Source organism: Lontra canadensis, unplaced genomic scaffold (genome assembly GCF_010015895.1).
Source record: "Lontra canadensis isolate GAN:19392208 unplaced genomic scaffold, GSC_riverotter_1.0 scaffold6, whole genome shotgun sequence".
NCBI lineage: Eukaryota > Metazoa > Chordata > Mammalia > Carnivora > Mustelidae > Lontra > Lontra canadensis.
The window spans coordinates 30,615,181-30,631,555 of record NW_022631000.1 but is presented as its reverse complement, the minus strand read 5'-3'; the positions used below and the strand labels follow the sequence as shown (position 1 = coordinate 30,631,555).

At 36.8% G+C, this 16,375-nt stretch overlaps 1 protein-coding gene across 2 annotated transcripts; it reads right to left on the bottom strand.

The window, feature by feature from the left end:
- Nucleotides 1-4,211: 4,211 nt before the first annotated feature.
- SUCNR1 (succinate receptor 1) lies at nucleotides 4,212-9,780 on the bottom strand. Of its 2 annotated transcripts, none has more exons than XM_032852515.1 (2): nucleotides 9,693-9,780; nucleotides 4,212-5,233 (listed from the first exon to the last, which is right to left on the bottom strand). In XM_032852515.1, exons 1-2 carry the CDS (start codon nucleotides 9,693-9,695, stop codon nucleotides 4,280-4,282), a joined length of 957 nt encoding a protein of 318 aa, XP_032708406.1. In that variant the 5' UTR covers nucleotides 9,696-9,780; the 3' UTR covers nucleotides 4,212-4,279. The 2 variants fall into 2 exon arrangements, with proteins under 2 accessions (XP_032708406.1, XP_032708405.1); XM_032852514.1 differs by lacking the exon at nucleotides 9,693-9,780 and adding an exon at nucleotides 7,407-7,602.
- Nucleotides 9,781-16,375: the final 6,595 nt, after the last annotated feature.

Sequence of the window (16,375 nt, the reverse complement as noted above, 5' to 3'; positions counted from 1 at the left end):
GAAGTATGTCTGTAAAATGAAAATTTTCAATTCTTTTTGGATTGGAGACAAGAATTTCTTTTATGGACAGTCTTAAACTTTTTTTTTTTGTTTCAAGTTTTTATTTAAATTCTAGTCAGTTAACCTACAGTGTAGTATTAATTTCAGGAGTAGAACTTAATGAATCATGGCTGACATATAATACCCAGTGCTCATCACTACAAGTGCCCTCCTTAACATGCATCATCTATTTGTTTCGAAAGAGTTCATTGTGTTTTTTGTTGTTGTTTTTGTTTTGTTTGTTTGTTTAAGATTTTATTTATTTATTTGACAGAGAGGGCACAAGTAGGCAGAGTGGCAGGCAGAGGGAGAGGGAGAAGCAGGCTCCCCTTCCAAGCAGGAAGCCTGATGTGGGGCTCCATCCCAGAACTCTGGGATCATGAACCAAGCTGAAGGCAGCTGCTTAACTGACTGAAAGAGTTCATTGTTAAGACTGCTGGAGTACTCCAATATTTTTAGTACCACAGTTTCCAAGTGGGGCAAAATTACCTTTCACAAAGGACAGAGTGGGGACCTAGATGGAGGGAGGAATGGAGATCAGCAAAAGGCAGGGCGATGGGCAGTGAATGCTATTTGCTTTCAGGAAAATTATCGTTTTTGTTGTTTTTGTTTTTTTTTTTTAAACCGCTTTTTTGTTGGAAATGACTGCAGAGTTTAGATTTAAAACCAAAACTGGTACAAGGAAAAAGAAAGAAAGCATGAATAAGTGCAGAGGCTAATTTAGAAGCCAGGATCGGGAATTTAAATCATTTAGGATATAGAATTGTATTATCTCCTTAAGCTCATTAACTTCTAAAGGGGAAAAGTGTCTGCTCTGGTAAAGGCCTAGTAACTCCTATCAAACCACACTTCTTACAAGAATAGCTTAAACTCCAGGAACACATAAACAACCAACTACGTAAGGGCACTAGAGAGTGAACAAAAGGAGGCACAGGAAGGGAATCAATACTTGGAAGAAGTAAAAGGCACTTAGTTACATTCCTAGTTACATTTTTAACTAATCTTATTCTGGGTGCAGGTCCTTATCAGGGTATGCAGTGTTGTTAAAATTCAGAAAGAAACCCGCAGCCTATCTGACATGGACAAAGGACAAGTTCAGGGTGAACTGAGCCCCTGGAAACTGAAGGGGAAGGATCCTGGAGAAGAGAGAGTTAGGGAAAGGGAACTGCACATCTTGCATACCAGCTTGACTCAAGTCTCTAGGTAACCTCTGAACTATGGATATACTGAATAGATTCAAGCAGCTCAGTTAAGGCTAAAATAGTGGAACTGCAGAGTCTGGAATTAGGGTTCAGCCATGAAACAAAATATTTGTAGTCTTCAATGGAACATAAGAGAATTCAGAGACTCTGTGTTACTCAAAGTGTCCAAAATACAATCCAAATTTGTTAGATACGTATGATAAAAGGCAATCAATGGAGATCAAGTTTGATATGACCCAAGTGTGGAACTAGCAGACACAGACTTTTCAGCATCAATTAAAAGTACGTTCAAAGGTATAGAAGAAAATATAAGGAATAAGGCAATGGCATCTGGACGTTTGTGTTTACACACTCCATTCTTTGTATAAAAGAGCAGTCCTTACAAAAGCAGTGATGACAGAAAGTCATGCACACCAAAAAGGAGCATTGAATTTAAATTTAATTTGTAGGACATTCATTCATAATCAACAACCATTTAAAATGTACCTTGCTGGGTGCTAGAAGGGCAATGAAAAATTAGATGTGGTTCTTCTATTTACAGAACTTAGAGTTGACTTGAACTTAAACAACTGTATAATAAGGCCCAAAATCATGCATTTCATTAAAATGGTACTTAAAAGCAGTCTAAAATCCCAGAGGCAGATAGATTTATTCCAATTAGTGGAGGAGAAGATCCAAGGAAGGCTTTAAGAAGGAGTGACAAATAACATGGACCTTAGAATTTTTATATGGGGCATGATGGGACAGGAGTGAGTACCCAGCCGTACACAGTGAGGGAAGGTCTGCAAAGAACTCCTTTGGTGGAAGGGTTTAGTTTGTGACAATGGCAGTGGGAGATAAACATATGATAATATAAGTGGGCCCAGATTGCAAAACGCTGGGCCAGATAGTTACATGTGATTCTAAAAACAATGAGGAACCAATTAAAAAGACAATATACAAAAGCCCAACATCATTTCCTTTGAAAACTACAAATCCAAGAGGGATTTCCATTATTTATTGTTTATGATCTTCACAATCACCTAGTACAAAAAGTAAATGGAATAGGTCTTGTAATTTTAGTGTAAATCTCTTTAGTCTATTGAGGATTAAGTTACAGGATGATAGATTTGAGCAAGAAAAGGATTACAAACATGCTATGAAATTACTTAACAGTTTGGTTACAAGATACATCAGACAGTTTATGGTTTCGTAAAATATTCCACTGTATTACTTAAAAGAGTCCACTACTCCTTTGGATAGGGGTGTGGCAAATTGTACTCCATCTTTAGAAATTAAAATCCATGCATAAAATACAAATTATATGTTTCTAATTTTGCAGAAAAAAGCAAATACTTCTTTCCTAAGGTCCTTTTGTGGCTTTTTCTGATGAGGAAATTCAGGAGATTCTTTTTCACAGTTAGGAAAGCATATGGAAATTTTTAAAATATTGACAATAAAGGCAAGGCATGAAAAATATCTTGAAACCTAATAATAAGTAAGAAAAGAAACCCTTTGTGAGTAATATGTTTTGTTTTTTACAGATTTTATTTATTTATTTGACAGAGATCACAAGTAGGCAGAGAGGCAGGCAGAGAGAGAGAGAGAGGAAGAAGCAAGTCTCCCTGCTGAGCAGAGAGCCCGATAGGGGCTTGACCCCAGGACCCTGGGATCACGACCGGAGCCAAAGGTTTTAACCCACTATGCCACCCAGGCACCCCGAGTAATATGTTTTTCTAATATCTCAGTAGCTTCAAGTATGGAAGCACTAACTGGGGTTATTTTGGGTTTTTGTAATGTCAGAATATAACAGCACCAAAGTATCTCAGAACAGGAAGGACAATAGAATTTTATTTCTTTGTACTCATAATGCTTTCTGTACGCTTCATATTATAGCTAATGACTATAAGAAAAAGAGCATAGATATATGGCTTTTGACAAATTTTGTTGCTTATAAATGAACTATTATGTGGTATTCATTTGACTTTAAAAAGCTAAGGTAGCATCCATGTATTTTTTTCCTATAAATTTATTTTGTGGCACGGAGTGGTGTCTGGTTAATCTATATTGATAAGCACATAAATATTCCATATATTCTACAATTTCATAAAGTACATTTTGTTTAGAATACTTCCTTCAATGGCCTTATGTAATGTTCTGTGAAAACAAGGCTCACACCAGATAAAAGTCACTATCTTTGGAGATAAAGTTGTCCAAAAGCATTCACCTTTGGTTTTTTTGTTTGTTTGTTTGTTTTGTCTTACCTTGGGTTTTCTGATAGGCACTTTGTGTTCTAGAACTCAGATTTTTCTAACCCTCCGTGGTCTCTCTTCTAGTAATCATCTACACCTAAATTCCCTGAGAGACAAGCTCAAACCTGTCTCTCTCTTTGTTGAACTGTCTCCTTAGGTTCCATTTAATACAATTCATTGCACTAAAAACCATACAACAAAATAGGACTTATAGTTACAACTTGACCCCTATTCATGTCAATATAAATAAATGTCATATAGGCATCATTGAACTCAACACCTTGCTTTCTTGCTTGTTGCTATGGTTTACTTTAAATTTTGTTCAAGAGCACAATTCCTAACAACAGTCTTTAAGAGTGTATGCCTAATCTGTTACTCAGTTTTCACATTAAGTTGTAAGAACAAACAAATAAGAATGACATAGAGAATGTTGCCAACACATTTTTTTTTTTAACGATCTGACCAGTGATTAAATACAGACTATTTGAAGCTTTATCTATCTGTTATTCCTTTTACACTGATGGAGAAAGTCTTATAACACCTAAGATTTTGGACTTCCGTGCTCAAACATTAGACAATGCCAGTCCAGCTCCTTTCAGTTCTTGGGTGAAGAAACCAATAAATACTTCCAATTTTCTTCTTTTCACATATTCCAGATGCAGTGTGTCTTTAAAACAGTGTCAGGTCTGTCCCTCTCCAATTTACATCTATGAGTCAAATCAAACTGGAATTGGCTGCTGCACATATAAAATAATCTGTTACACAAGCATCTCACTTTTTGCTGCATGGAAACATCAGTCCAGGACCTCACCTTCTAATGTATGTAAGGAATTTGAACTGGTGCCTCAGTTTACTCATCAGCATCTCCCTGAAGTGATCTCCCATAAGGAAATAGAAGACAGGGTTGATGGTACTGTTCAGAAAGGCCAAAGGCCGAGTCACAATGTAGAAGGAGTTGATGGCGACCTGAGTGCACCGGTACTCCTTCCACTTCTCCAGGCGTGAAGCAATCCTCACATTCCGCAGGATGTGGTAGGGAGTAAAAAGCATGGAGAAGATCACAACTGCCATGATGACTAAGGTGAGAGGCTTTTCAAGGGGCAAAGCAGTGGCAAGCTGCCTGCTCCTCTGCTTTAGGAAAAGAGCAATCTTGAAATAAAAGAAGCACATCACCAAAAGAGGAATGAGGAATCCCAAGAAGGTTAGGAACAGGCTATAGATGAGGCTGTTTTGGGGGTCCCCAGAACTTGCATAATCAGTACAGTAGGTGCCATTGGCAGCTATATTAGGATTTATAAGGGGAAGTATGGGCAGTAGCTCTAAGGTTACTAAAACCCAAATAGCCAAAGAGATTAAAACAGCGAACTCCTTCTTTTGTAGAAAGTGTTGCCGGAAAGGATACTTCATGAGCAGGTATCGATCAATGCTGATAAAAGTGAGAAAAAGAATGCTGGTGTAGAGATTGGCATGAAGCACATATCGGTTGCTTATACACAACAGGTCCCCATATATCCACTTTCCACTGGAATAACTTCTAATCAGCATAGGAAGCGTGCACAAAAAAGCCAAGTCCGAGATAGAGAGGTTGAAGAGATAAATGTTACTGCATTTCCAGTTCTTCAGACAGAAGAGGTAGCCAAAAACAACAATGCAGTTCCCAAGGACTCCCACAACAAACTCGATCCCATAAAAAATGGAAAGGTAATACTTTTCCAGGACAGCCTCTGCCACCAGCCAATTTGGGCAAGTTGTGTTCCACGCCTAAAGAGGAAAGAGAAAAGAGAAGGTTAGAACACTAGACTACAACTAGAGATAAAACTGCACAGAACATAATAATAATAATTTAAAAAGAACACTTACAACTTGAACTATGAAAGTTTGATTATATTAGGAAGGAGTGCATATAGATACATATTCATATACAGATATATCACTAATATAATTATTTTAACAAATATTAATCAGAATACCTTTGAATTATATACTAGGCACTGGGGCTAAGAGCATTGAATTAAACAAAGTTCCTAATCTCAAACAATTTATACTCTTTTGGCTAGAGCCAGGAAACAAATAAATGCATGTCATATAATGGTCAAAAATGTCCCAGACATAAAGGAAAGCACATGCAAAGGCCTGCAGGTGGAAACACAGAGAGAGGACTTGACAAACAGTAAAGAGGCCAAGAAATGGTATAATGAGATAAGTGGAGCATCTAATTCCTATTTCTGTCCCCAGATGTTCGACCACAGCTGTTCAACCACCTGCTGAGTCAGATTTAATCGAAACAGAACCTGGGAGAGGACACAGGGATTCTTATAACTCCAGTCTTGCTATTTTAATTGATTTTATTTTGTTTCCATATTGTCAAAGAATTATGGTTATTTTACTAAATTTGGATATAATTCTAGTTTTAAAACATGATTTTTTAAAATTTAAAATATGAGGCTTAAAGTCTTAGTAATGATAACAAGAGTCACCACAATATGCTGAAAGCTCACAGTATATCTAAGCAATATCCTTGAAGTCTGCTGTAGCTTATCTCCAAAAACAAGTAAGCTATCAAGTCTTGTTGCCTGTAGTGTTTGGCTATTTCTCAAGTCTATCACCTTCATCACCATTCTAGTCCAGGCCACCATGATCTCTATCTTAGACTGTATTGGATCTTTTATGGTCTCCTCACACCTTCTCTGGCTCCCTTTCAATCTACCTTCAACCTGAGAGCCAGACAATCTTGAAAACTGCAACCAAAATTCGGATCATATTAACTCTCCTCAGCCAAAACATTTCAATGACCTTCCACTGTCTAGGTAATAAAGTCCTAATCCTTAATGAGGACTTAAGTCATGCATGATTTGGTTCCCATAGGCCACTTCAGCCTCACCTAGCATGAGTCTCCTCCTTGATCTCCTTCTTCCTATTCTTTGAATGCACAGGTACTTTCCCAATGCTCAGTTCACTGAATCCCTTCTCACTGACCTTTTCCCCCTTTGATCCTTGCCCTATCACTTACACTGCCCTTGTATCTGCAGTCCTTTCAGACTTCAATTTGAGTGTGGTTTTCCCAAGACAGATTCTCTAACCTACCAGTCCAAGTTCAGTTCTCCCATTTTGTGTTCTCATCATAAACTACGTTACTTTGAATTTCTGGCAACTTTATCTTACTCATGTTTATCTTCTACATCTGGCATAGTGACTGCCAGATAGGAGATGGTCTATAAATGCTTCCTGCGTGGAGATGAAGATAAACATTTGACTGTTTGGAAAACACTTTTTATAAATATTTCCTCTAAGGTCAGATAAGACCATTGCTCTATTTCACTTTAAATCTGACATTGCTCATAACATGACTAATATTCAAAATAGGCAATTGTAGTAGTTAGGTAGCTTTGTTTAGACATACATTTGTCAAAGAGAAAACTTCATATATATTTTCAGGATCAGTTTTTTGAAGGCAGAGGGTTAACCCACTGAACCACCCAGGCGCACTGGTATTAAGAGTTTTATCACTAGGGATGGGACAACAGATAATTTTTAATATGTCCTTTTTCCTTTCAGTTTACTGGATTTTCTATTTGTTTCCCCAAATCACCATGTATTTGATATTATTGAGATTTCTAGAAATATAGCAAAAAAGGTTAATGGTTTTGTTAAATAGGTTTTGTTTTATAGATTAGTAGTAATATTTCACAATTATTTTTAACTTTCTTCCCCACTGCTTTCAATTCCAAGACTTCTGGAAGCACTCTCTTCCTTGCCTTCTATGATATGGCAACCTCCTTACAGCACTCCTTCCTCTCTTTGTAAACTATTTGCCCAAGCCTTAAATTGCCCAGAGCTCAGATCTAGACAACTTCAGTATTTGCGGATTGCTCAAAATGCAGGTGCACATATTCAATGGAACATTAAGACAATGGAAAGTTTCCTTAAGACTCACTTGTTTCATTTTGAATTTCCTCTTTTTCTATCCTCACTCTTATTTTTCTGGTGATGCAGTTCTTAAACGTTCTGACTTATGTCAGTAGCTTCTGTGAAGTTGGAAGTTTTGACTGCCACAGCAGGAAAAGAGAGACATGAAGACATGCATAACTCCATCTGCCAAGTTCCCAGTAACTCCCACTTGGGCAAGTCAGGGGCCATGCAGAAGCCATGAAGAAGTCTTCTCCTTCGAGCTACACACTAGGAATGGAGATTCAGGGAGGCAATAGAGGTAGAGAATACCAGAACTGGAATAAGGCAGAAGAATGACTAGTCACCTTTGTCCTGCTTCCCAGGTTGCTTTATCCTTTTTTTTTTTTTAAATAACTTTTAAAAATGCATATTATTCTGTAACACTCACTAAGAAGATACAGGTAGGCAAAAAGAAGAAATGAAAATTGTCTGTAAACCAACTACTCCTAATACTTGGATACAATCTTATAATTTAACATTTATTTGAATTCATGTTTTACAAAAATGAGATTATGCTCTTTATAATATTTTGCAATCTGCTTTTTGATATGTTTATTTTATTCTTAAAATAATTTTCTTAAATCTTTAATGTTAATAAACTGTGGTTATAAATGTCAGGCTGTCTTATATATGTTGGCCAATTTCAATGTCCCATAATTTTCTGGGTATTGGAGTCCAAATTAGATGATGTTTGTAGTTGAGGGTGTTTTAGTGTGGCCATTGCAATTCTACAAATTGACGAAGTAAGCTGATCCTTTAAGGGAATTCTTTAATTGAAGGGAAATTCCTCATGAAAAATTAATACTCTCTCTTCTACTTTTTAGTGGTTGTATTTTTAATTTTTAGGAAACAGAGATCATGATAAATAGGTTATAGTTATGTTGGATGAATTATTTTTTAATTTTTAATATAATTTTAATTTTAATTTTTTAATTTTAGTTTTTTGTTATCAGTAAAGTGAAATCTTTAATTATATATGCAAACATATATCTAAACCTGTTAGAATTATTAAATTACAAACAATATTCAATTTACTCACATAAGCAGATCAGTAGTATGCATTTTTAATTTAGAATGTTTCTTTCACTGTAGGTCTAGTCAGCTTTTAAAAATGTAGTTTTGAAGCTTAAGTTTAAAAATATATTTGGTAGCTCATTAGCTTTTAAATTACTTTTTCTTGTGATTATCACAATTAAACAAAGACCATTTGTGCATTGTAACCCTTGACTGATTCTTTAAGGCAAATTTACATGACAATATGAGTATTTTTTTTTAGCTAATTGCTATTTTCATTAATAAACTATTTGAATGAAGAAATATATGTTCATACTGAAAAGGTACAATCATTTGATTTTGATAACTTTATTTTTTACATATGCCAAAATTTACATCATAAGTCAAGATATTAAAAAGTGATAGTAAGGGACGCCTGGGTGGCTCAGTTGGTTAAGCAGCTGCCTTCAGCTCAGGTCATGATCCCAGCGTCCTGGGATCGACTCCCACATCAGGCTCCTTGCTTGGTAGGGAGCCTGCTTCTCCCTCTGCCTGCCACTCTGTCTGCCTGTGCTCACTCTCGCTCCTCTCTCTCTGACAAATAAATAAAAAAATCTTAAAAAAAAAAAGTTAAAAAAAGTGATATTAAGTTATCAAACTATATGTTTATGAATTTTTTTTTTTAAATTCACCAATTATAGAAAGTTCTGGAAGGTACACTAGCAATAGTTTTTGTAATTTCCCAATTTTCCTTAGTGAATTCTACTGTTGAACAATTGTAATTTTTACAAACATAATTGTAATTCTTACAAAGATAAATACTAAACTTAATTTTTAGAATGCCTTGAGATTCTCTCTCATGTATTTTTTTCTAAACATGAAATATTATATATATTGATTGTTTTGTATGATTTAGGAACTTTAAAATTTTTCTCTAAGTAGTTGTATTTAAGTAAACCTGATTACTCTTTTTGTTGAAATATGTCACCAATATGTTGTCACATTTAGGAAATGTGATAAACCTCTTTAAGTAAAATAAATTTAGTATTTGGCAATTAAAAAAGATAATACATTTAGTAAAAAATAAATGTAGAAGAAAAATTATGACTTCCTTTTAGTTTCTTTCATTGTTCTACATGTTATGAATGACAGTTCAACAGTTCATCTGCCCATTACTTAAAACCTTAACTGCTCACAGGCCACTTTTAAAAGAAACCCCTAATGGGAAGCCCGGCATTACTCTGTATACCTAGGTGACATGAGTTGCATTATAACTTACCATTCCGTTGGAAGGCCCTGATCCCTTGACAGAAATTCTTTGCCAGCAACTTGATACAGCTTCCAACCCAGTGCTGTGCCACTGACATAGTGACGTCTAATTTGCATATCATGCAGACAAGATTAATAATTCAAAAGTCCAAGAATAATTTATTCAGTGAAACTTCCAAGTACAGTTCAAGGGGAACTTCCTGTGAGGTCAACACACAAAAAAATTACACATTTCACAAATAGAGTTTGTAAAGACTACTGTTGAAATCGTTTCATTCACTGTCAGAACAACAGAGTAGCATTTGTTATTTTCATGTTGATTTGCGTTTTTAAAGTTAGTGTAGTTTATATTGGATATACAATTGCTTCTGCTTTTTTCTGCTTTTGCTTTATTTTTCAATTTATTTGAAAAATTTTTAGTGAATTCTATACTGGGCATATAACTAAGCAGCTGTTATCAACAATTTTGAGGGAGCTTTAAAACTGAAATTTGGAAAGCAAATCTGGATATATGCTCTGTCGTAGTTCCAGCAAAAGGGACACTAGAGCTTCAGGTATTTCCTGTTTTGTTTTCTGTGGTTAAAATCAAGAGACACATAAAAAAGACACATCAGATGGAGAGGGATTAGGGAGAGAGGTTGTGTCTAAACAAGATAACCTCAGTACACGGCAATTCATTACATCCCAATCAATGTTTGACAGAGTGCCTGAAAGCCCATCACCAGGATTTCAGACAGGAAGCACACCTGCCTTTTTCTGAGGATTATACTAGATTTATACTCAAGTAAACACTCAGGTCAGTTTGATTTGAAGCATCAGGTTTATGCTGAGAAAGTCTCTTGTTGGGCAGACAGTAGTCATTTCATCTGAAAGCAGTAAAGTTGAATGTTGAGTTACCAGCAACAGGCAGAAGCTCCAAGAGAAACTCTATTATTACAGCCAGTTCTTCTAGTCAAGCATTTCCCCCTCTCCAATATATGAGAGCCCAAAACTTAGAAACTTGAAAAAATATATTTTATATATGCAGATATATATGACATACTTAAGAGTATATACATGCATGAAATATAAATGTATTTATATGTGAAATACATATGTATTTATATCAAACAATGTCTCTCTCATTTGCTGGGCTCTTACAATGTTCCAGGTATTACACTAAGTACCTTTATATACTGAATGCTTACAAAAAATTGCTGAGGTTGTTATTATTTTTTCTAATTTTCCATTTTATGGATTAAAAAACAGAGGCTCAGAGGGGCACCTGGATGGTTCAGTGGGTTAAGCCTCTGCCTTCGGCTCAGGTTGTGATCCCAGGGTGCTGGGATCAAGCCCTGCGTTCGGCTCTCTGCTCAGCGGGGAGCCTGCTTCCCTTCCTCTCTCTCTGCCTGCCTCTCTGCCTACTTGTAATCTCTGTCAAATAAATAAAATCTTAAAAAAAAAGTATTATAAAAACAGAGGCTCAGAGAGGTTAATTAACTTTTCCAAGATCACAGAATCTGTAAGAAGAGGGACCTGAGTCTAAACCTATATATTTTGATTCTAAAAACACCTGCTCTGATTCTTGATTGCCTACAAAATTGATAGACAATACTTTAATGTACACCGAAGATTGATTCAAAGTTCAAGACTTAATGAAAACCATTTTTCAGAAATGCACTCTTTTCTACTTTTAAGAGAGGAAAAAAAAGACTGAAAACATCATTTTTGTCTATAATTTTAAAAGGGGAAAAAGCAAATAATCTGAATGACCAGTGCCAGGCTTTTTAAGTTAAACATAAATTAATATGGCTCATCTCTAAACGACCAGGGCACATGGATATATTTCATAAGTTCCCGCACCGTTCTGATGAAAGCCAAGTGCTAGTCCCTCTTTGTGGGGTGGTGTGAGTTTCCCAGAACTTCCTCTTTCGTCTCCCCACATCCTGTCTCTGGACTTCTAAGATGAAAAGTGGTCTCTACTTCTCCTTTCTCATAATACAAGTGATCAGACTTGTGGCCTGGTAGCATTACTTTTCTCCCATGTCTTACTTCACTACAGGTCTCATTGGCTTGAGATGCTTTTAGTGGAGAAACTAGAGCGACCATGGGACAGACTTAATAAAAGGTCTCCAGTGCCTCTGTCTTATCCATATTATGAGTCCTTATTCAGGTCTACAGGAGGTAACTTAAGAAGGTCAAGGCCAGAGTCAGGGTTATGAGTTCTGTGAGCAGGGCTCATGTCATGAGCCTGCTTTACCTTATAGCCCCACAGGACCTGATGCTGCAGAGGACCACACACTTGATTTAATGCTCTTCTGTCACATTCCAACTGGAATTTTTAATAACCTTTTAATAAGGGAAACTGTATTTTCATTTTGTACTGGGCTCTGCAAATCAGGTAGCAGTCTTGCCTTTGAGAGTACACATCTAGAAAATCATTTCTAGTCAGCATATAAAATTTCATCAGGACAAAGTTTTGAGTTTTGGGGGTTTGTTTTTTTAGAAATAAGGTGACATGTTGAAACTTACTGTTTGAGGAGCAATGAAAAAATTTTTTTTAATTTTTTTAAGTTTATTTTCAGCATAACAGTATTCATTGTTTTTGCACCACACCCAGTGCTCCATGCAATCTGTGCCCTCTCCAATACCCACCACCTGGTTCCCCCAACCTCCCACCCCCCGACCCTTTAAAACCCTCAGATTGTTTTTCAGAGTCCAAAGTCTCTCATGGTTCACCTCCCCTTCCAATTTCCCTCAACTCCCTTCTCCTAACTCCCCTTGTCCTCCATGTTATTTGTTATGCTCCACAAATAAGTGAAACCATATGATAATTGACTCTCTCTGCTTGACTTATTTCACTCAGCATAATCTCTTCCAGTCCCGTCCATGTTGCTACAAAGGTTGGGTATTCATCCTTTCTGATGGAGGCATAATACTCCATATTATATATGGACCACATCTTCCTTATCCATTCGTCCGTTGAAGGGCATCTTGGTTCTTTCCACAGTTTGGCAACCGTGGCCATTGCCACTATAAACATTGGGGTACAGATGGCCCTTCTTTTCACTCCATCTGTATCTTTGGGGTAAATACCCAGTAGTGCAATTGCAGGGTCATAGGGAAGCTCTATTTTTAATTTCTTGAGGAATCTTCACACTGTTCTCCAAAGTGGCTGCACCAACTTGTATTCCCACCAACAGTGGAAGAGGGTTCCCCTTTCTCCACATCCCCTCCAACACATGTTGTTTCCTGTCTTGCTAATTTTGGCCATTCTAAGTGGTGTAAGGTGCTATCTCAATGTGGTTTTAATTTGAATCTCCCTGATGGCTAGTGATGATGAACATTTTTTCATGTGTCTGATAGCCATTTGTATGTCTTCATTGGAGAAGTGTCTGTTCATATCTTCTGCCCATTTTTTGATATGATTGTCTGTTTTGTGTGTGTTGAGTTTGAGGAGTTCTTTATAGATCCTGGATATCAAGCTTTTGTCTGTACTGTCATTTGCAAATATCTTCTCCCATTCTGTGGGTTGCTTCTTTGTTTTTGTTTGTTTGTTTGTTTGTTTTTAAAGATTTTATTTATTTATTTGACAGAGAGATCACAAGTAGACAGAGAGGCAGGCAGAGAGGGGAGGAAGCAGGCTCCCTGCTGAGCAGAGAGCCTGATGTGGGGCTCGATCCCAGGACCCTGGGATCATGACCCGAGCTGAAGGCAGAGGCTTTAACCCACTGAGCCACCAAGGTGCCCTTGCCTCTTTGTTTTGTTGACTATTTCCTTTGCTGTGCAGAAGCTTTTGATTTTGATGAAGTCCCAAAAGTTCATTTTCACTTTTGTTTCCTTTGCCTTTGGAGACATATCTTGAAAGAAGTGAGCAATGAAAATTTTAAAGGCAGTCAAGTCTGCAGTATAATTTACTGTCTAAGAGGTAATACCACATACCGGTTAAGAGCTGATGCCCGGAGGCAAAGGGTCCCCTTTCAAATCTTCATTTCACAGCTTACTACTGCTCAGTTTTCTTGTCTGTAAGGGAGGGATAATATAAGTGCCAGTCTCATGGAATTGTTATGTATATAGTAGAAGCACATAGTCTATACATATAATATATAGTATGGGTATATATTAATTGCTACATAAATGCTGACTATTCTAGAAGTTTATAATGAATGAGGAGGAGACCTCTTCAAAATGATCATGTCAATCCAATGTCATCAATGTTAGAATATTTGTTGCCCAGGAATGTCCGTTTAAAATGAAATTGGATCATCTCCTTATACCACACACGAAAATAGACTCAAAATGGATGAAGGACCTCAATGTGAGAAAGGAATCCATCAAAATCCTTGAGGAGAGCACAGGCAGCAACCTCTTCGACCTCAGTCACAGCAACATCTTCCTAGGAACATCGCCAAAGGCAAGGGAAGCAAGGGCAAAAATGAACTATTGGGATTTTTTCAAGATCAAAAGCTTTTGCACAACAAAGGAACAGTTAACAAAACCAAAAGACAACTGACAGAATGGGAGAAGATATTTGCAAACGACATATCAGATAAAGGGCTAGTGTCCAGAATCTATAAAGATCTTAGCAAACTCAACACCCAAAGAACAAATAATCCAATCAAGAAATGGGCAGAAGACATGAACAGACATTTCTGCAAAGAAGGCATCCAGATGGCCAACAGACACATGAAAAAGTGCTCCATATCACTCGGCATCAGGGAAATACAAATCAAAAAACCACAATGAGATACCACCTCACACCAGTCAGAATGGCTAAAATTAACAAGTCAGGAAATGACAGATGCTGGCGAGGATGCGGAGAAAGGGGAACCCTCCTACACTGTTGGTGGGGATGCAAGCTGGTAACCACTCTGGAAAACAGCATGGAGGTTCCTCAAAATGTTTAAAATAGAACTACCCTATGACCCAGCAATTGCACTACTGGGTATTTACCCTAAAGATACAAACGTAGTGATCTGAAGGGGCACGTGCACCCGAATGTTTATAGCAGCAATGTCTACAATAGCCAAACTATGGAAAGAACCTAGATGTCCATCAACAGACGAATGGATAAAGAAGATGTGGTATATATACACAATGGAATACTATGCAGCCATCAAAAGAAATTAAATCTTGCCATTTGCGACGACGTGGATGGAACTAGAGGGTATCATGCTTAGCGAAATAAGTCAATCGGAGAAAGACAATGATCATATGATCTCCCTGATATGAGGAAGTGGAGATGCAACATGGGGGGTTAAGGGGGTAGGAGAAGAGTAAATGAAACAAGATGGGATTGGGAGGGGGACAAACCATAAGTGACACTTGGTCTTACAAAACAAACTGAGGGTTGATTGGGGGAGGGGGGTTGGGAGGGGTGGGTTTATGGACATTGGGGAGGGTTTGTGCTATGGTGAGTGCTGTGAAGTGTGTAGACCTGGGGATAAAAATATATTATATGTTTATAAAAAATAAAATTAAAAAAAATCACATTAAAAAAAATTAGCAGATATTGGTTAAAAGGTACAAACTTCCAGGTATAAAATGAATAAGTTCTAGGGTTTTAATGTACAGTATTGTGACTCTATTTAATGATATTGTATTATACACTTGAAAGTTACTAAGAGAGTAAATCTTAAGTGTTATCACCCAGAATAAAAAGAAAAAATGTGAAAAAAAATGACCCTATAAAACCCAGCATTGTTAAATAAAGGAAACAATAATAATAATTCTAATTCTGGCCTTGCCTTTTCCTCGCTGTGTGGTCTCTGAAAAGGCAACATAATTGGTTTCCTCATTTGGAAAAGGGGAATAATAATTCCTACCCCACAAACCTCATAATGTCTATTGACTCAAATGAGATAGTTTGTGAAAATGCTATATGCCAGGAATGCAAGAGCAGGTCAGGTAAACCAGGAAACTCAGCAGGAGTAAACCAGCACTCAACAAGAAATTCAAGAGGAAAAAAAAAAAAAAAGGTGGGAAGGATAATCAAAATATTAATTAAACCCAATATTAATAATTAGTCTAACATTTTTGAGCACTCACTCTGTAACAACACAGTGTGTACATTACTTCCTCTAATATTCATCAGGATTCAATGCAGTGTAGACTATTAATATCCCCAATTTTCAGATAAAGAAACTGAGGAGAAACAAAGTTTAAATGATGATCCACAATCACACAGCTCATAAGTGCCTGGGTTATAACTTGAAGTCTTCTCTGTTTGACTCCTGACCAAGTTTCTGATTGTTATTTTGTCCCTCTAATGGTAAAGAAGGAAATATGAGGTCAAAACATAAAATGACTATTGCTGGACATTTTTACTCTAAGTATGGCACTTACATGTGTTTCGGCCTAATAAAAGTAAGCTTAAAACTAGCACTAAGTTTAATTACTGGTCACTATATTTACCGTTATCAAATTTAATTGTCTACCGTCTAAATAGAATAGGGCATTTTAGATGAGAAACCAGAAATGTTGCAAATGAGTAAGCAAAGTGCTTACAGGAAGGTTCTACTAGTGACATCCTTGAGCATGTTTGGAAGACACACTTCTTCCAACAACATAAGTCTGTGTGGAAAACAAGCTAGTCTAAGAGTCACAGGGATCTTCAAGGAATCACAAGCAGGGAAATAAAAGGATAATTAATTCAATTCAAGGAACTGCTAAACTTGTAGGGGTGATAACAATATTATTACCTTACTATCAATA